Genomic DNA, 22,026 nt, shown 5'->3' on the forward strand with positions numbered 1-22,026 from the left:
AAACACTGTATCTAACAAGGAGTCTTATCTTAGGACTTAAAACTATAAGGGACCTTATCCATCCTGATTACAAAATTCATTCTTGGAATGGAAATTATGTAAGATTGGAGTCAGAGGCCGAGAATTTAGTCTTCATCTGTCATTTACTTGTGTGTTCCTGTCACCTTTTCAAACCTATTCCCTCACCCATAAAAGGGGAAGTAGAATGGATTAGATTTTCAAAGTTCACAGGATCACAGATTTAGAGATGACAGAAATCTTAGAAATCCAACAGAATGGGTATGTCATGGGAGGCTATCAGCTGGAGGAGACAGAAGAGAATTGGAATTATTTGTGACTATAGAGGTGTTTTCCTTGGCAAAAAGTGGGACCACCTCTTTATGTGAGAAGAAAAGAGTAGAATAGGGCATCTTTGCTAAATGAGATGAATTGCAGATAAGAGGCATCAACATTCAGATATTTTTCAGTGAAATATTAGGTGAGGTTTTCAACTGAGAGAGGTAGGGGAAGAGAGAGCTGTGGAATATTAGAGAAAGGATGAAAAGATTTGGAAAAGCCACTAATGGGGGCAGCTAGGTGTCTCAGTGATTGAACACCAACCCAGAAATCAGGAGGAACTGAGTTCAAATGTGGCCTCAGACATTTAATATTTCCTAGCTATGTGACCTTGGCCAAGTCACTTAACCCCAATTGATATAGGGGAAAAAAAAAAAGGAAAAGCCTCTAATACAAAAACATGAAAAGACAAACCTATGAAGGAAGATGTTATCTACCACCAAAGAAAAAGCTAATAGAAGTATGGACAGTATGGTTTTTACATGTATATGTATGTGTGTAAACATACATACATATATATTTGCATTTACTTGTAGCCTTCTCTGGAGTAGAGTAGAGAGGAGGGAAAAAAAAAATGAACTGAGAATAAAAAACTTAGAATGAAGCACAGAATAGCTGGATAGCTTTGAAAATAGTATTACATAGTTTTTTTAAAGTAAGAGAAAAATGGAAATTCATGATTTTATATTGAATCCTCTATGTTATTTTGTGTCATTGGAAGGTTTTGTTTATTTGGTTTTTTTTTAAAGCCACTGATGAATAGGGTAGTGAATTAAGTAGTACCCAGGATATATTGCCATAGTAAGAGCCCAGCTGAGATTATGTATCATAGAATTGTGGTGGACCTCTTCAGCATTGTTTCCTGATTTTCTCCAGCTTTTCCCATTCTCAAAACAAATTAAAAAAAAAAAAAAAAACTTGATCCATCCGTCTGTGTTATCCTATATCTCTTCTGTTTTAGCTAAATTCTTTGAAAAAGCTATCTTTAATTGATTCCTACAATATCTTTCTTGTTACTCTTTTCTGTTAACTGGCTTCTGATTCATCATTCATCTGAAACATTCTGTTAATTCTCCAAGGTTACCAATGATTTCTTAATTGCCAAATCTAATGACTTTGACTTCATGGTAGCCTTTCACAATTGTTATTCTCTTCTTGATACTTTCTACTCTCTAGGTTTCCCTGGTACTGTTATCTCCTAGTTCTCCTCCTCCAAAATACCTCTAAGTCTTTTTAATGGGATCTTTGATCCAGCTCCTGCCTTTTAATTTAATGGTTCTGCTCTGGGTCCTCTTCTGTTTTCCCTCGACTGTTTCAGTTGGTGATCTCATCAGTTTGGTATCAAGCTGATGATTATCATTTTTTGTCCAATGCTAATCTCTTTCCTGATCTCAAATCTTACTCCCCAGCTAAGTCCAGCTAATGGACATCTTGAACTGGATGTCTCATAGTTTCAGGGTCCCCCCATCAAAGCTGTATTCAAAATTGAATTTATCTTTCTCCCCCCAGCATTCCCCTTCTAACTTTCCCTGTTACTGAGTCACTCAGGTTCAAAACCTCGGGGAAATTCTTGACTCTTCACTCTCTCTTGCCCCTCATATCCAGTCAGTTACCTAGTCCTATTGTTTCTACTTTTTAAAACATCTTTTGTCTACATCCTTCTTTGGCTGTACTCATGCAAGCCCTTGTTACTTTATATCTGGGCTACTGCAATAGCCGATTGGTAGGTTACTTTGTTTCAAATCTCTTCCTATCAGTCTTTCTAGTACTCATGGGTCAAATTGCTTTTCTTCTGAACGAGTTTGACCACGGCTTCCCCTCTCCACCACTCTCCATTTATTCCACTTTAGTGGCTCTACATTGCCTCCAGGATCATCACTCGCCCATATATTCTAACATAAATGACACTGGAACTGCCTTGTCCTTTGAGCAGACATTTCATCTTTCAGATTGGAGCATTTTCCTTGGCTATCCCTAATGAATGGAATAGTCTCCATTCTCATCTTGGCCTTCACTGGCTTTTTTCAAGTCCCAGTTAAAGTCTCATCTTTGGCAAGAAAGGCTAATGTCTCCTTTTTGTTGATCCTCTCCAATTTATCCTGCATGTCTCTTGTAGTTGAATAGTTGTTCACACCATTGTCTCCCCCATTAGACTGAAGGTTCCTTGAGAGGAGGGACCTTTTTTGGTTTAAAGGCCTTAGCAGTGAATATTGTTCAAGTAACAATTACAGAGAAGAAAATGGCTACCACCCCTTAAATGTCTTGTCCAACCTAGACTGAAATCCAGATTCTTTCCTGGGCAGGTAAACCTACCTCAGTGTTCTCAACTATAAACTTGTGCGTCTGGCGTTAAAAAAATGAACATTTAATTGTCATTGACTAAATAATTCCAGATCGTGGGTTTGGCGCACCCAAGGATGCCATCTAAGCCAATGTTTAGTGGGCAGACAAAAGCGCAAAGGGAGACCCGGAAACAAAGACTCCCGCTGCCGCCCCCACGCCCCGGGCTCTGCCCACGAGGACAGAGGTTGGCATCCGTCTTCCCACCCGCGCTTCCAGCTGAGCGAACTGGGTGGGGGGAGGATCCTCGGGCCTCCAGTTTCAGTCAGAAGGGGCGGATTCTGCACAGCTGAAGGTCTCACTCGAGGACTGCCAATGGCTGGCGCGCGGGGACAATGGCGGGCACTTCGTTCCCCCGCTGGCAGCCCTCACAGAGACGGCCTTGGTCCCTCACGCGTGAGAGCGCCGCGCGATCCACATCCCTCCCCGCCCCGAGAGACCTACGCCATCTCTCCCTAGCGGCGCCGGGCGTCTCCGGACCGGTCTCTCCGCCTCTCATTGGCCACCTCTAGCATAGCGCCATCTCGGCCTACGCGCGCTGCGTCTCGCCATTGGCCGGCCGAGAGCTCGGTGGGCGGGAGAGAGTGAGGCGGGTGCGGGAGCGCGGAGCCGGCCGCGGAGCCCCGCCCCCGGGCCCTCGGTTACTCTGGTTACTGCGAAGCGCCTCCAGTCCCCAGGGCTCCGCCGCCTCCGCCCACCCCGACGGAAGAGTCCACCCACCGCCACCTCGAAGCTGCCTTAGACCAATCCTGGAGCGCGCGCGACCCTTGGGAAGAAGCCCGGTGGCTCCTAACTCTCCCCCGCTCCCGACGGTGCCAGCCCAACTTGGTCCTCGACAGGAATCGTCCAGTTTCCGTCGGTCCCAGATTGACACTGAAGGCACTCCCCGTTTCCCTCCTCTCCAGGTGTGCCGATCCCACCGGAGACGCCGTGACGGCCTCCGTGTCTGAGCCGGGCTGGGATGCCCGGGCTGCATCCCTAGAGTGTTCTCCCTCCCGCGGCTCCGCGTGCCCGTTGCCTCTGCCCAGCCAGTGCGTGGCCGGCACCCTGAGCCCCGGCCACTGCGGCGCCTCCTCCTCCGGGCAGACGAAGAGCGCACGTGTTGGGGCCTCACCGAGCCATCTGCCCCACGGACCCACCCAGCCCGGGCTCTCCGGCGGGCCAGGGGCTGTCTGATGCCAGGGATCCTCAGGAGTGCGGAACTTTCCCCCTGGCTTATCGGGAGGCACTTCTATTGGCTCCGGGTCTTTCTGTCTTTATCTTTTCTCTAAACTGTAATGTTGTGCATGGGAGTTTGGGACACGCTTGTTATTAGGACACTTGGCCCGGGCTCCTGTTTCTAGAGACAACTGAATGGGCAGACCAAGCTGCTGATAGCGAGAAAGAAGTTCCAGGGAGACGCCCCTCGCTAGCCTGCCCCCAAACCGCTGTCCACCATGTGGACTTTTCTAGGGATTGCCACTTTCACCTATTTTTATAAGAAATGCGGAGACTTTGTAACTTATGCCAACAAGGAGCTGTTCTTATGTGTGCTAGTGTTTTTTTCTTTGGGTATGGTGCTGTCTTACCGATACCATTATCGGAATGGAGGACTCCATAGGCAACAGCAAAAAACGTCTCAATTTGGGATTTTGTCTGACATTCTTTCGTCTTTGCCATTTGTTGGCTTTTTTTGGACAAAATCGCCATCCGTTTCAGCACAGAAGGAGCAGCTAAAATCCAGGAAGGTAAGTTAAATTTGGCCAGTGAACGAGTATCTTTACTTTTCCCACTTTACCCCCCCCCCCCTTTTTTTTTCCCAACTTTTAAATTAGGAAAATGTTTTGGGGTGTTTTTTTTTTTTTAAACCACTGCTAGTTATTTTTGGTGATGTTAATTTAAAACAAATTCAGAGTGTCTTTTCTTGTATTCAACCTCAATTTCTTCTGATGCTACAGCCGAGAGGAGTCATTTTGAAGTCATTTAACATGACAGAAAAGTTTGTTCTTGTCAGAAAAGTCCCGGGATACATGATTAACTTTAGAAAAGTGGGGAAAGTGAAATATTAGAACTGCTTACTTGCTTACCACTGGTGGTTGGGACATTTGAGACCTCATCTTGTGAAGTAATTGAATGGAACGAAATAAGATAATTTAAAGGCTGTATAGGAGGCCATTATTTTAGATTCCTGAATTTCGCTGAATGACTCTTAAATTTCAAGGAGCTTCAGAAGGAGTACTATCGGTGCCTGAAAAAGAATCTTGTACATCTCCAGTAAATCTACAAATAATTTGTACAATTCTTGTGGAAGATGGGGAATAGGGAAGGGAATAGGTAGTTATTAAGGTCTTTCACTTCACTTGAACATCAGAAATCTTAGATGGGACAAAAGTTAAAATGCAATATATTGTGCAATTTTTGGAGGAAGAGTGTGTGGTGTGCCTTTTTAATGTAAGGGAAAGAATTTGGCTGAGGACCGTGAAGTGGTAAAATAGCGAAAAGTTGTATCTCCTTCCAAAAAGTATTTTATTTACTTAATCCACATTCCCAAACTAAAATGTTGTCATAGTTCCTTTCTGCTTGTTGAATAAATTGGGTCTTTTTTTTAGCTTTGTCGGTTCCCAAATTAATTTTTTTCAGCTCTGGCAGTGTACTGCCCAAACTGGGCTATTTCCTAGAACAACCAAAGTGATTTTCTTTCAAAACACAAGTCCAACTATGATCTCCCTCTTACATATAGGATCAAATATAAATTTGCTATTTGGCATTTAAAACCACTTCTCAAGTTGGCCCCTTCCTACATTTCCAAACTCATTCACCTTGACCACCCTTTTCTCCTCTCCATTTTATTCCCCAAAATATGACACTATTTACTCTCTCTGAGCCTTTACAATATGTATTGATCATGTAAAGAATGCATTTCAGTCTCACCTATGCCTCTTAGAATTCCTGGATTCTTTCAAGAGAGTTTCTGAATGAGTCTTTTTTGGGGCTCCTCAAGTTCTAGTTCCTTCCCCCAAAGTTACTTTGAATCTTCTCATTATATGTTACCTGCGCATATCTTTCCCACAAAAGCTCCTTAACAGTTTTTGATTTTGAGTCCCCAACTTATATAATGGTCAACAATTCACTGTTGATTGATGGGCTGCTTTGTTCCCTATACTCTTAACAATTTCTGTTGCCCCTTTACTCACTTCAACTTTAGTTCTTTAACTCATAATTCCAACAGTTGAAATCATTTTTTCTCAGATAAGTGCATGTCCATTTCTGGTTGCTGATCTCCTGACCCTTTCTTCCATTCTTGTGCTATGAGGAAACTCATGAATAACCATAAAATTAAGAATATGAAACCTGGGACAGTGAAATGATGACTGTCCATAGTCATACAGCGCTAAACCCAGGTCATTTGCCTTTGCACATTCTGTATTACCTTTTTCTAATATGTCTTTTTCCTCCTGAGTTCTGAAGCCATGTCTTATTCAAATTTTTATCCCCTCTACCCTTATCTAAGCACAACCAAGAGTAGAAACTCAATGTTTATCAAAATGAATTAAATGTCTCTTAAGTTTCTAATTTTGTGTTATCAAATCAGATAGACTGTAAATCCCTTGGGGACAGGAATCCAGACTTTATCTTACCTTCTTTGTATTTGGCATAAACCTAACAAAGAGGCTCAGTGAGTGGATAGAATGTTGGGTCTGGAGTCAAGAAGACTCATTTCACTCGGTTTGCTCAATGTGGCCTCAGATATTTATTATAGCTCTGTGACACTTAAAAGCTTTTTAATTAACCCTATTTGCCTCAATTTCTTCATCTGTAAAATGAGCTGAAGAAGGAAATGGCAAACCTTGCCAGTATTTCAGTCAAGAAAACCCCAGACTGGATCAGTAAGAGTTAGGGAAGATTGAAAAATAGAGTTTTACACATAGTAGATATATAATGGGTAGTTGTTAGATTGATTCCTTTTCTACTTTCCATCCAATAGAATTCTTCTCTCTTTTGAGTTTAGATTTTTGAAAATAAGATGGTTGAAAAATTCAATTCTTTATCTGTCTAAAAATTTTAAATTCATCTCACTTAACTAATCTTAAAACCAACTAACACATTTATTAAGCACCCATTATGTTTTGGGCATTATACCCTAATAGGCTGTAGATACAAAGACAGAATGGAAGTCTTTGCTTAGGAGCTTAATTCTGTCAAATAAAAGACAATATGTATATATAAGTATGTGAATAATAAATGCATGGTAGTTTGGGGAAGATACAGGTAGTTGGAAAGTATCACAAAAGGCTTCACATAGGAGCTGGCGCATAAAGAAACAAGAACCTTTTAAAATAAATTTTTATTAATTCTTTTATTAATGTTTTCCTTTTTTTTTTTTTTTTTTTAAACATCATCTTAGTTTTCCCCAATATTCTTCCCTTTCTTCTAGGCTTATACCATGTAATAAATAGTATTTTTAAAGACAGAAAAAAGAAAAATGCAGAGGAAAAAAAATCAGTATAACCTATCAGTATATTGAAAAAGTCTGAAAACTTTTATTTAAACATTTATTTAAAATGTTTAACGTGCCTTACTTGTGGACTTCCCATCTCAATTAAGGGGCAAGTTGTTGGTGTCTTATAATTTTGCTATGTTCTCCATATTCACCACAATCATCATTTCTTACAGCATAGTAATATTAGATTACATTCATATTACATATAATAGCTTATTTTATGTAGCATTACATATTATAGTTTATTCATAGCATATATTACAGTTTATTTAGCCCTAACCTATGGGCATCTGTTTTTGTTTGCAGTTCTTTGCTATCACAAAAAGTGCTGCTATAAATGTTTTGGTGTATATAGCAACTTTCTTCTCATCAGTGGCTTCCTTAGACTATCAACCTGGTAGTGAAATCTCTTATTCAAAGATTATGGACATTTGAACTCTGTCCCTCTTTATGTCCTGAGAGAAGGGGGGATGTGTTCCAGGCCTGGAGGACAGGCAACGAAAAGACATAGAGACTAAAGATATTAAGTGTCACATGAGGAACAGTAAATGGAACAGTTTCACTTGAGCATTGAGTATGGGAAAGAAAATGTGGAATGAGACTGGAAAAGGGCTGAAAGGAGGTTGTGAAGGATTTTTAAATGCAAAACAAAAGAGATTGTGTTCTCCCACCCCAAACCATAGGAAACCTATGGAATTAACTAAATTGGGAGGTTAATTGGTCCAAATCATGCTTTAGGAAAATTTTTGTTTGTGTAATGGATTGGAACTAAAAGAGACCTGAAGAGGGAAGATCAATGAGTAGACGGTAGTCCAAATGAGAAGTGATGTGGACCTGAACTGAGATGGAAACTTTATAAAGAGTCAGAAGGGGATGAATGCAAGAGATGTTGGAGAGAGAAAAACAGATTTATCAGCTGAATGAAGGATTTGAGTCACAATTTATAACATTAAGGTTACAAACTTGGGCAACTGGAACGATGGTAGCTCCCCTGACACTAATAGAGGAATTTGAAAGAGGGGCTGCTTTTAGGGAAAGGATAATGAGTTATGTTTGGGCCTACTTGAGTTTCAGATACTTTAGAGACATCCAGTTTAAAATGTTCAGTAGGCATTTGGTGATGGATTTCAGGAAAGAAGCTTGGGATGGATAGGTAGCTCTTGAGACATTTGCATAGGGTTGTATTTAAAACCTATGAGAACTAATGAATTCACCAAGAGAAAAGCACCCCAGGAAGCTCTGGGTTACTGAACCAACAAGGGAGGCTGAGAGTGAACCTGGAGGGCTCAAGGTCATGAAAGTGCAGAGAGGAAAAGATCCAAGAGCAGAGGTGAGCTGGTCAGTTGTACTGACCAGAAGCAAAACAGAAAGAGCATTAAGAAAAGGCCAGCAAGTCAAGGAAGAGCTCACTGGTGACTTTGGAGGGAGTAGTTTCACCTAGGAGAAGGTTTGCCTCATGTGACCTTCTTCTGTCCTTTTTGCTTTAATTTCAGATCATTCTGTGGTCATTTTGGTCATTTTTATTTTCAATAAAGTTTCTGTAACTGCTTGCTCATTTAAGTCATCTGTTGTTTTCCCCTCAGGTCATAGGTTTATCAAAGTAAGTGACTTAAACCCTTAAAGCGAGGACATGGAAGAAATCCATAAAACTTCTCTACTGCCCTTCCTCTCCGGGCTTAAACTTTTCTCTGGATCTTTGATGACTGGTGTAGATCTCCCTCTAAGGCTTGGTCAGGTTCAGGAAAATATTCTCCCTTATTTTGTAATCATTTTTTTATTTTAATTTTTTTTTAAAAATTACACTATGTACTAGAAATGCTTGTTTCATTCTATAAATTAAAAAGAAATAAATTTAAAAAAAAAGAAATTTGTGAGGAAAAGCAGATTTGGGGCATATGATGAATTTGATCTTAGATATGTGAATTTGAAGTACCAGAAAAAAATCAAGGAAGACAAAGATCAAGCAGATAGTTGGAAATACATAACTGGAATTCAGGGCTGATAAGTAATACCGAATTTTCAGGTGGAAGAGGCTTCATCAACTGTCTAGTCCAATTCATAACCCCAAAAGAATTCCTCCACAGTCCAGTAAGTTTACCTGACATAAAGCCTAAATTTTCCTCTTTGTAACTTTTGCTATTGCTACAGATTCTGTCTGCTGAGACCAAACAAAATAGCTCTCATGTCTCCTCTAGTCTTTAAGCTGAAAATATTTGATTCTCTCAACTGATGGTGTGTGGAAATTTCCTTTGGGGCACTAACAATAATTTTAAAATAATAATTATTATTAACTATTAATAATTAATAATATGGGGCACTAGTAAGTGACAATCAATGGCTTTATAGCCATTACATGTTTGAGGCAGGAGTTCCTCCCTCTACTACACCATACTTTTGCCTTTTATTATTATTTCATTCATCTTATCTTTTTTTTTTTTTTTTTTTTTTGATGGGATTCAGATAGAAACCATCCTAGGACAAATCACTATCTTTTTTTTTTTTTTTTTAAATTTTATTTAATAATTACTTTATATTGACAGAATCCATGCCAGGGTAATTTTTTTTTACAACATTATCCCTTGCACTCGTTTCTGTTCCAATTTTTCCCCTCCCTCCCTCCACCCCCTCCTCTAGATGGCAAGCAGTTTTATATATGTTAGATATGTTGCAGTATATCCTAGATACAATATATGTTTGCAGAACCGAACAGTTCTCTTGTTGCACAGGGAGAATTGGATTCAGAAGGTAAAAATAACCTGGGAAGAAAAACAAAAATGCAGATAATTCACATTCGTTTCCCAGTGTTCTTTCTTTGGGTGTAGCTGCTTCTGTCCATCATTTATCAATTGAAACTCACTTAGGTCTCTTTGTCAAAGAAATCCACTTTCATCAGAATATGTCCTCATACAATATCGTTGTCGAAGTGTATAATGATCTCCTGGTTCTGCTCGTTTCACTTAGCATCAGTTCATGTAAGTCTCGCCAAGCCTCTCTGTATTCATCCTGCTGGTCATTTCTTACAGAACAATAATATTCCATAACATTCATATACCACAATTTACCCAGCCATTCTCCAATTGATGGGCATCCATTCAATTTCCAGTTTCTAGCCACTACAAACAGGGCTGCTACAAACATTTTGGCACATACAGGTCCCTTTCCCTTCTTTAGTATTTCTTTGGGATATAAGCCCAATAGAAACACTGCTGGATCAAAGGGTATGCACAATTTGATAATTTTTGGGCATAATTCCAGATTGCTCTCCAGAATGGTTGGATTCGTTCACAACTCCACCAACAATGCATTAGTGTCCCAGTTTTCCCGCATTCCCTCCAACATTCATCATTATTTTTTCCTGTCATCTTAGCCAATCTGACAGGTGTGTAGTGGTATCTCAGAGTTGTCTTAATTTGCATTTCTCTGATCAATAATGATTTGGAACACTCTTTCATATGAGTGGTAATGGTTTCGATTTCATCCTCTGAAAATTGTCTGTTCATATCCTTTGACCATTTATCAATTGAAGAATGGCTTGATTTCTTATAAATTTGAGTCAGTTCTCTATATATTTTGGAAATGAGGCCTTTATCAGAACCTTTAACTGTGAAGATGTTTTCCCAGTTTGTTGCTTCCCTTCTAATCTTGTTTGCATTAGTTTTATTTGTATAAAGGCTTTTTAATTTGATATAATCAAAATTTTCTATTTTGTGATCAGTAATGGTCTCTAGTTCATCTTTGGTCACAAATTTCTTTCTCCTCCACAAGTCTGAGAGATAAACTATTCTATGTTCCTCTAATTTATTTATAAGCTCATTCTTTATGCCTAAATCATGGACCCATTTTGATCTTATCTTGGTATATGGTGTTAAGTGTGGGTCCATGGACAAATCAGTATCCTATATTAGTCTTCTGTATTTTTATGGGATATTGGACAGATGGAAAAAATAACTGTTATTGGACAGACAGATAACTGCTTTTTGTAACTGAATAAGGGTATTCAGATATAAGTTCATTCTTGGTAGACCCACTGAAATCATCCTTGACATAATTCTAGTGGCTGACAGTACAATTGGGATGAAAATAAGCCTCATCTTGTTCTGACAAGGCATTAAATTCTAAGGCATTCTATTCTGAGGCATTAAATTTTGAAAGATTTTCATTCCATGTAGTTTGAATATTGAATATTTAGTAGAGTGACATTTATTAAAAATGTCATTGTTTTTCTGGATTAGTCTGTGATTCAGCTCCAGTGAAGGTCATTGATTGAATTCTTCAGAATATCTTGAGGTCTGTATTTGTAGTATAAGTATCTGTTATTTTATCATTCCATCGATGGTATTAAGCTTTGCAGGTATAATGCTTTTCTTTGAATCATGTTTTTGTAGGTAAAGATAAGCATCACGCTGCAGCAGTATGTTGTAGAGTTTTTCCTATTTCCTTGCATGATCTACCTCATTCACTAAAATTGTGTTCCTTCAAGATGAGTCTTCCTTCAAGATGAGTCTTCTGTGACTTTTGCTAGCAGTGGCAGGTCCTGGATTGCCTCTCCTGTGTTTCCACAAACAAACACAGCCATATATTCAGTACCTTTGTCACTTTATTGTTAACTCAGTTGATATGGATGTCTCCAGTGGAGGTTCCATTCTTTGATCTTAGCACAGTGCTTTATAGCTAGTAAGCATTCAAAAAATTTTTATTTACTTTTTTATTTTTTCACTCATTTTATAGACTCCATTGGGCACAGGTCAGTATCAAGCCACAATCAGTTGCATTTGATAGACCTAGTGATATGTATCTTTAAGCAACCTTACTCTTGCATAGGGAAGTTGCCTGCTTCTTCCAGAAGTATTTTTTCAGGTTTTTAATCTGTTTTTCTTTTTCCCTAAGACTATCAATCTTGCTTCTTTTTAGGGGGGAGGGAGAGTGAGAGAAAAAAAGTAATAATTGATCTAGAGTAAAAGAGGTCTCCATTTCATTGATATTGTATCTGTTTTTGTTAAAATGCTTTCCATTTCTATTATGGTCCATTTTACCATTCCAAACATGTGCATAGACCTATATTACCTAGGTGTCAATTGCTTTAAATGTATTCTTCCAACAAATAGTAACAAATAATAGTTATTTTATTTATTATGTACAAAGTCCGCAGCACATTAAATACAGAAGAATATTGGATCGTTTTGTCTCTGGACTATTTCTATCTGAACTCTTTTAATCACAACATGAGAAAAAAAATTTAAGCTAAAAGTGAAACCTTCAAAGCTCAATCCATTGTTTACTTGATTTGGAGTGGGAAGAGGTATCAGTAATTCAAAAGGATCTTTCACAGAATCATAGAATTGAATTTTGGAAGGAACCTCAGCAGACTTTCACAAAAGGAATCACAACTATAACATATCCAGTGGTCGGTTATTTAGCCCTTAAGCTCCAGTGAAAGGGAACATATCACTTCTTTAGGCAGTTTATTCCATTTGGGGGCAGTTAAACTAATTACTACATTTTTCATGAGCTCAAGTCTAAAATTTGCCTCTTTGCAACTTTTCTTTTAAGAAGAACTATTGACTATCCATGCTGATTCTCCCATCTTATACTTTCTCAAAATGGATTTTTTCTAAACCTGTGCAAGACTTCACTTATTTCTGTTCAATTAGTAGATTCATTCCGATGTTATGTTCTGTCAAGATCCTTTAAGAACTGTATAATCTATCATCCTAATTTTATGTTGTCTGCAAATTTGCTGAATGTACCATCTATACTTTTATCCAAGTCATTGATAAAATTGATTTGATAACAAATGTCTTTGTCTTAAGACTGCTCTAGTAGATGTGAAGGCCTAGAGGGAACTCTGAAACATCGTCCATTTGGATCCTGGTAATGCCATTAATTAGTTTAGTGCCCCAACCATTGTCATATAGCCAGCTACTCCTATAAATCTAAGATATAGAAGGGCAGCATAAGATTCCTGGCTATATTGGAGCTATCATAATGAGTAGCTTGTTCAGGAAGGATAGCAGAATATGTGGTGGTCCTTTGTGCTTTGGTACTATAAGAATCCAAAGTACCTTAGAGGAAATCAGACTACCCAACAAATGACCCCTCTGAGATTCTGAGATGGGGCTGACCACTAAAGTAGGCAAACTGAGTATATGAAATAAGCTGCAGATATGCATCATTTGGTTTTTTGCATATGCTACATAAAAACAAAATTGGAATTAAATTGTATCCTGTGTAGGCAAGGATTTTATACCATCTTTTGTTAATAGTATCTTTAGCTTCAAATTTCACACCTATGTATTAGAGATTATTGTAGAGCAATCCTAAGAAAAAGCTTAATTTCTAAGTCCCAGTTTAAATAAAAAAGAAGAGTAGGAATTGAGGACATATTTCAGTCTGAAAAAGGGAAAAACTGAATAATTTGAGGGCCTTGAAAATCTACATTTCATACAAACTCTAGAAGTGCCACCAAATAGTAACACAAATAGGAAACATGCAGATGATGTGAACAAGTTTGGAAAATAAATGAAGTTAGTTGGACTGGAATTTTGAAAAGTCCTTTTTTTCAGTCTGATGGCACATAGACAGCTAATAGACCAACTGTATCAAAATAGTCTAATTTTTAAAAAGCCAGTAACCATTATGAATGAACATATCCTTTCTCAATATTTGATGAATGTAAAAACATTTTTAGGACCTACACACAGCAGTATTGCTGTGGTCAGTGTCAAAATAATGGCTAGGAAAAAAGGAGTAGGTATCTGGAAATGCTACTAAGGACAGAAGTCCAGAAATCAAGTTCCATCACTGTGGCAGAAGTAACTTGAGAAAATTATTGAAGAGATTGGAAGATTATATATAGATTTCTAGAATGAAATAATACTGGTGATTATCTCAACAGATTCATTCATAATAAAATGGAGAGATTTGGGTTAGATTATTATGCTGTCTAGAATTGCTTATTTGTGTAATACATATTAGAAATAGTGTCCAATTCATGAAAGAAGAAAAAACATAGAAAAACTTAAGCTTCTACTCCATGGGCACTTAAATTTTAGAAAAATAATGTTAATAGAAATTTGTGTGATAAAGAGAAGATCAGTACATAATTATATTTTACTCCTTTAATTGATAGAGAACACAACTTTCCAAGCATTAGTAGATCTCGAGTATTTGTGTTCACTCAAATAAGAAGTATTTATAAGGTATTATGTGCCATTAGGCACTTTGAGATCCAACTGCAAATAATGTAACGCAACAAACTTATACTTTAATGGGGGGTGCAAAAAGTATACATAAAAATATACACAGTATAAATCTAAAGTTAATAAACACAGTTTATTGAAAGGTTCAATGTAAGATATATGCTATGGAAGCCAATAGCAATTGTAAGGAAAGATGTTACAAAGGCTTCAGGAAGCTGATGGTAATTAAGCTGAATTTTAGAGGAAAAATAGGCTCTCGGAGTTACGAATGAGGAGGAAGGGCATTCTTGGTACAGGGAATGGCTAGTATGAAGGCCTAGTAATGGGAAATGGAGTGTGGTGAAGAAGGAACAGTTTGGCTGTGTGTTAAACCTATCTTGTTCTGGTCCTTTGATCTATAAAACTCAGCCAAGTTCCAGACCATCAGAATTCCAGATGGTGCTAATAACTCTGAGATGACAAGGATATGTTAACTTTAAAGTTTAACTGATAGCTGAGATGATTTGGATATGTTAATGAGCTAATCTCCAGGGTGGCAACAGGACTGATTCCCCCCCAAAAAATCATATAAAAATGAGACTTCAAATTCCACCCACCCCACCAACTCCAGTCCATAGTTGCATGAGTGATTATTATGCCTCTCTTCTTAGCCATCACTGCTTGGCTTCCTTCACCATCCCCATGCCATTTGACTCTGTGTCCTTTTTTGCTACTTGTTTCTGAACTGTCTTTTCCATTTTCTCCTGCACCTTCTGTGCCTTATTAAAGGTGATTGCCACTTCATATTCTGCTGTCATTGTGGTCTTTCACAGCCCAAAGAACTGAATGTACCTGCCAATTTCATAAATTAATTAACCAATTCGGGTTAGATCACAGAGTATGAGTGGGGAAGTAATGTTGTCCAGTGAGGTTGGGAAGATAGTTTGGGATCAGGTTATATAGAGTGTTAAAAGGTAAACAGAAGAGTCTACATTTTATTCTAAAAGTAATAGGAAACTATTGGAGTTGGTTGAAAGGGGAAGTCACATGTTCAAATTTCTTCTAAAGAAAAGGTTGGCAGCTATATGTAGCATGGACTGGAATGATGAGAGATTTAAATTAGACCAGTTGTGGGAGGCTGTTGCAATAATCTAGGCAAGAATTGATGAGGAGGCTTACACTAAGATGTAACTGAGTCTGTTGCAAGAAGGGGTCAAAATGACAAGATCTGATAGCTAATTGAATACATAAGATGAGAGAGGAGTGAGATGTCCAGAAACATGACAAAATTATGAACCAGAAACACTGGAATGATAGTGTTGCCTTTGACAGAAAAAGAGAAGGGCAGTGGTAAGATTAATGGATTCATTTTTAGATATGTTGAACTTAAAATGTCTCTGGGACATCTAGTTTGAAATGTTTAATACAGAGTAGGTGATCCAGGGCTGAAGCTAAATGGAAAGACTGGGGCTGGGGAAGAAAGAAAAAAGATACACGTATGTGTGTATATCTAGAAGTCATCTGTATACAGATAATAGTTAAAACCATGTGAGCAAATGAAGTTACCAAAAGTGGGTATAGAGGGAAAAGGGAAAAGGACCTATAACAGAACCTCAGAGAGAGCCACACATTTAGGGATCATGATATAGAGGATGAACACATTAAATAATAGTAAGACTAAGGAAGTAGAACAGGAAAGAGTATTGTCATTGAAAACACTGAAGAAAGGGAATATATAGTAACAAAAGGTAGTAAACAGTAGTGTCAAATGCAGCAGATAGATTGAGGATTAAAGAATGAGAGAAGACTATTAGATTTGGTAATTAAGAAATCCTTGGTAACTTTGAAGAGAGGTATTTCATTCAAGTGATGAAGGTGAAAGCCAAATTGAAAAAACTTCATTTCCTCCTCCATCACACCCTCCTTTAGTCCCCTCCCCAAAAAAGAAAAGATTTCATCAGTTGATGATGCCTTTGGAAGGTGAATATCTTTGAGCTTAAATAGTCTGATCCTCTCAAGAGACACTTGTATGAATGCATAGACACTACATTTTTGTTTTTAATATTTATTTGATGGGTGATAGCAAATATAATTGGTGTTCGGGTTATACCCTCTACTAAGGTGTAACTGTGTCTGTGGCAAAAGTGGGTTAAAAATGACTAGATCTAGTAGCTAATTGGAGATGTGAGATGAGGTAGAGTGAGATGATATTTAGGATATATCCTTACACATTCTTTTCTTGAATCTGTTGCAGTTACTTTCTGCAAGGCATGGTTCTGGGAATTAAGGGTACCCAAATTATGAAATAGAATGTGTTAAGTGCATAAATTAACTATGAACTAGTTCATAGGAAGTTAAGAGTGAATTATTTCTGCTTGGGAATATCAGGAAAGGCTGTTTTAGAGGGTGGTGTTTGAATTGGACTTGGAGGTATTTCAGCAACTAGAGATGCAGTTGTGGGGAGAGAAAAAAGATAATTTAGATGCAAGAAATTGTACAAGCATAGATACAGAGATGGCAGAGTAGGAAATATTAAGGGAATGACAAGTGGTCCAGTTTTTGTTGTTGTTTTTTTTATTAAAGTGTAGGGATATATAAAAGGTATGGTATATATGGTAAACTTGATGGTGGAGGCTTCAGATACCAGACCAGGAAGTTTGGATTTTACAAGGTAGAGATAGAACAGGAAGGAATGAGACTTCTCTCTATACCCACTTTGAGCAGGGAAATTATAGACATTAGAGGCCCTGTGAGTCAGGGAGACTGACTTGGGAGATTGGCAAGAGTATTTTGTATTGATTAGGTGAAAAAAGTTGAAGGCTAGTTCCTTGTTTATAAAGTGACACAGCTTACTCTTGCCTACTACATATTTCTTTTTTATTATCTTGTTGATAATCTTTTTTAATTCTTAAGAATTACAGGGTTCTGTGACTCACATCAGTACAATAGCAATAGAATAGTCATCTTTAAAAGTTGAGCCTTTATTTTATCAATAAATTTGCAAGGAATAGGACCTCTCTTTTTGTGAGAGAGAGTAAAGGAGAAGACAGCAGAATTCATGTGAGATGTATAAAGGAGGAGAGAATGTCAATAAGCATCTGTGACACAATTTGAGTTTCAGCCGATTTTAAGAATGAAAGCAAAAAGAAATTTAAACTTTTGAGATACACAGAAAAATATTCAGGAAATTCTGTCTTTAAACTGCTTTACCAGCATCAAGGGGGTAGGCTTGGGATGTTCTCAAAAGTGAGAATGAAAGATCCTTTTCCCAGTGTACACTGATAACTGTTTAACAACTAGCCCTATAAAAGCTTAGAAAAAAAATTAAGCAAGCATATACTTCTAAATTTAACTTGAATTAATAATGTTTTCCTGTCACTTTTTTCCCCCTGAGGCATTTGGGGTTAAGTAACTTGCCTAGGTTCACACAGGTAGGAAGTATTAAGTGTCTTGAGACCAGATTTGAACTCCAGTCCTCCTGACTTCAGGGCTGCTGCTCTATCCACTGTCCTTTCCCCATCGCTTTTTCAAGTCTAACCAATTAACAAAAAAATTTATCATACCTTCAGAATTCTATCCTGAATCCTCTTTTTTTTAAACTTTTGTATTATTGCACTTTTTATCACATCTCATCTCTTATGAGTTTAATTGTTAACATTAATGATTTTCAAATGTACTTAACCATCTCTAACTTCTCCACTCACCTCCTAGTTGAAGATGAGATTTTAGATGGGACTTGAAGGAAGCCAAAGAAACCAACAGACAGAATTGAGGAGCCTTCCAGGCATAAGAGACAACCAGAAAAAAGTGCCCAGAGCCAAGAGTTATTGTCTTGTTCTTGAAATATCAGGGTTGCCACTGCCACTGTTTGTATGCAAGACTGGTGGGACTGAGGCAATCCCACAAATTTCAAACCAGTTTTGGGGAAGAGAGACATAATCCTTATCTTCCCATTTAGTCCAAAGAAATTGAATACAGAATAAAGCAGGTTTTTATACTCCCAAAACAATCAAATAAATCCAAAAAGTCCCAATTAAATGTAACAAAAACAATTAACCAGGATACAAAATTAGGTAATTTCGAATTGTATCAAAGATTACAAAATGGGAGGGGGAAATAATAAATTTAGGAGAGGGGCCCGAGTAGGTTTCAGATAAACTGAAAATATGTTGACTAATTATATCCATCTGCACATATGAAGTGGTAGATGGTTTATATAATCTTTTTGTAACTAATTGAACTTTTTGGATTTGTTTTGGGGGTATAAAATCTATTTTACTCTTTATTTGGGGTCTTTGTATTAACTAGGGGAGTTTGTAATGCCGGAGAAACTTAGGCAAGATAGAGATTAGAGAGTATTTAATAATTTATTTGAAAGGGAGAGATTTACTGGGACCAAATGGATCCATGGTTTGATCTCAGCGCTGAATGATACTATCGTCTCCAAGAATTCAGCAAACAATGTGAGTTCTTAATGATATATATAAATGGGGCTCAGACTCGGGGTAGACTGAGGCAAGGGTAGAGTCTGCGTGCTGAGAGCAGGAATGGGACTTTGACAGGGTGGGGCGAGATGGGGTGACATAATAGGGGGAGGACCCCCGGAGATGGGGGAGGTATCTTGATAAGATGGTGGAGAAAGGCATTCTGATATTCTAAAATATAAGATCTGTTATCCTTATCAAAATATTCTGATTAAGAGGGAAGGGTGGTTTCACAGGACTGAGCAAAACAATTATAAACCGAGGCAAAACAATTAGAGAAACTGAGTCAGGACAATAAAAGAGAACTGTGGCATAACAAATCCATTTATCTAATCTTTTTGAATGCCTAGCCAATAAATCACCTATACTCAGATTGTTTCATTACTTATTATTAATTCCCCATTACATATATAATCTATATACAAGCAAAACATTGATCTCAAAGACAAGATGTGTAGAGAGAGCCTAAATTATATTATAGGTCTCTAAGAAGAACATAATAAAACAGAAAAAACTTAACACTACAATAAAAGAAATAATAGAAAAGAATTACCCAGAACTTTTGAACATAGAAAATGAAATTCTAACTGAAAGATGGCCTCCAGAAAAAAAATTCAAGGCTGCATATTCCACATGGTTAAATTTAAAATTTCATTTTAGAAATAACAAATTCTGCAAGTGATCGGGAGAAAAACTTTCAAATACAAATGAAAGGAAATTCAAATGATGCAAGGCTATTCTTCACTCCCTAGAAACTATAGTAAGGAATGGAACAATAGCTTCCAAATAGCAGTGGAGCTCAGGATACAGCCCTGCATGACCTACTCTGCAAATATGAGTTTAGCCATACATGAAAAAGCTGGATAGTAAATAATAAAATATATTGAAATATTTTTATAAAGGAAACCAGAACTGAAGACATTATTTGCTTATCAAACACTCCAAAAACAGAAATGCAACAGAGTGAATAAATGAAGCCAAAGAAAACAGCAGCAGCAGTAACAGAGAGACCAGTAAGAGATGTATTTCTAAAGGTACACAGAGACAAGAGTGAAGACAGAAATCTGGTGGAGGTAGCAGGGAAGATGCAGACAGGGAACATTATGATTGGATCTGACAACACCCTACATATGAAGGTGAATCAGTGGGGATTTTTTTTTTAGGACAAAGTACATGAAGGGAATGGGGTTTGGGGGTGGGAATTCAAATAGAGAGGAATGTTAGCTGTGTCTGGGTGAGAAGGGAGGAAAGGAGTGCAGGGGTGGTGTGGTAAGGAAGACCTCTCTTTTGATGGTAGAAGGAGTTTCCACAGATGAATGTTCCTATGGGTGGAGAAATGGATGGTGTATGAAGGAAGATGGGAACCTTATGTTGAGTGTCGCCTTGGGGGAGTTAGTGCTTGAAAAATCTACTCATTCTACTGTCCCTACCCCCTTTTCCCTGGAATAGGGGGAAATTGAAACTCCCAGGACAACTGGCACTTAAGGGGAATGGAGATAAAGGAATCATGGAAGAGAGATTTTAAGACAAATAGGGGAAATAAAGTATACAATGGGAAGAAGGGTCTTATGGAGCAGTGTCTTCTCTGACACCTGCAGTCATTGGCAGTGTTCTGGGATTGAGGCACAATGACCAGAATTCAAACTGATGCGTTTTCTTGATTGTTATGGAAAAGATGTATTGGATAAGCTAGGCAAAATGCTGCTTCTCTCTCTGCCATCTTGACTTTGATCCTCTCATTATAGTTCACAGATAGGCTTCTTGGCATCTAGCCTCATAGGTAAGATTCTCTGATTTCTCTTGTTAGTTAAATTTGAGCCATTTGGGAAATCTTCTAATCCCATATTCTTACCCCCTCAAACAGTACATTTCTATTCTAGATTGGGGCGATAGTGTAGCTGCTTAAAGACTTAACAAATTTTCCTCTTTTTTTAAAACAGAAGAAGTCTTATCTGTGACATAGATGTATCATGGTTATTCTTAACTTTGATCAGATTCCAAAATATTTTATGAATGGAAAGGGGAATAGTATCAAATATTATATTGATTCCTATCTTGGGAATTTTTGAGGTCAACTCTCTGTCTCCCACTTCAGGCTGCTTTTTTACTAGGAATACTTTCCTAAAAGGTTCATTTCTAAGTCCAAATTCACATCTTCTTTTGGAATTTTGTTGAGTATTATACCAATATTCTTGGCCTTACTCAGTTGAAAATTATTAATAACTTAAGTTACATAAATGACATGCTTATTTTTACTGATGATATAAAGTCAGTATTGTGACCTTCCTTGAACTTTAATTTATATGTGAGACTACTTGTACTTTTAGAGTCAGTTCCATTTCATAGTAATCACATATTATATATTTGTGTATCACATATCTTACTGTGAGTTTCTTAAATTCAAGGACTAGTCTTTATTTTATTTCTATCCCTTTCCCTGGTACCTAGTTTAGTGCTTTGCATGTATTGAGTATTTTACTAAGTAGCTGTTTAATAAGTGAATATATTGGATGATAACAGTTTACCTCCAAAAATACTTTGATAGACTGACTACAAGAAAAGAAATTTAATGAGACATAAGTGACAGAGTTTTTCTCAGATCCATTTAAAGCTTTTTGAGCTTCCTTGTTCTGGCCTGAATTTGTGTTTGGTAACATTTGAGAATCAAAGACTTCCGTGCTAGAATGAGGCATCTGACTAGGATTTGAGTAGAGCTTGCTTAATTTGGTAATTAAAATTGGGGGCAGGTAGGTGGTGCCATAGTGCATGGGTGTTGGCTTAGAGTCAGAAAGCTGAAGCTTCCTTATTTCAAATCGGGCCTCAGACTTGTAAGTGGGAAAGTCATTTAACCCTGTTTGCCTCAGTTTTTCATCTGTGTAATGAGGAAATGAAGAAAATAGCAAAACCACCTTAGTATCTTTGCCAAGAAGATACCAGATAGGTCAGGAGGAGTCAGACATGAAATGACTTCGCAGCAACAATATATAATAATCTCAAAATAATCCCAAATACAATTAGAGGGAACAAAAAGATTTCTCTTAGATTCTACCATTTTCTATTTGAAACTTGAATGGATGGTCTTGAAAGGTCATGAGTTCCTTGACCCTGAAGATGCCAAGGCTAGATAGCTAATAAGAGGGATTTTGTGGCTGAGTATATTTATTCTACATGAATTTGGAGTTGATCACTTTTAGATGCGAGGGTTCTT

General features: G+C 37.7%; 1 protein-coding gene across 1 annotated transcript in view; it reads left to right on the forward strand.

Moving 5' to 3' along the window:
* Positions 1 to 3,869: 3,869 nt before the first annotated feature.
* The window catches only part of SQLE (squalene epoxidase), a 36,214-nt gene continuing 18,057 nt past the window's right edge, over positions 3,870 to 22,026 (forward strand). The window contains exon 1 of the mRNA XM_051971080.1: positions 3,870 to 4,403. Within this exon, the coding sequence (XP_051827040.1) occupies positions 4,113 to 4,403 (291 nt within the window). The 5' untranslated portion in view covers positions 3,870 to 4,112. The remainder of the gene's footprint in view (positions 4,404 to 22,026) is intronic.

The sequence above is a fragment of the Antechinus flavipes genome, chromosome 1 (assembly GCF_016432865.1).
Source record: "Antechinus flavipes isolate AdamAnt ecotype Samford, QLD, Australia chromosome 1, AdamAnt_v2, whole genome shotgun sequence".
Lineage (NCBI taxonomy): Eukaryota > Metazoa > Chordata > Mammalia > Dasyuromorphia > Dasyuridae > Antechinus > Antechinus flavipes.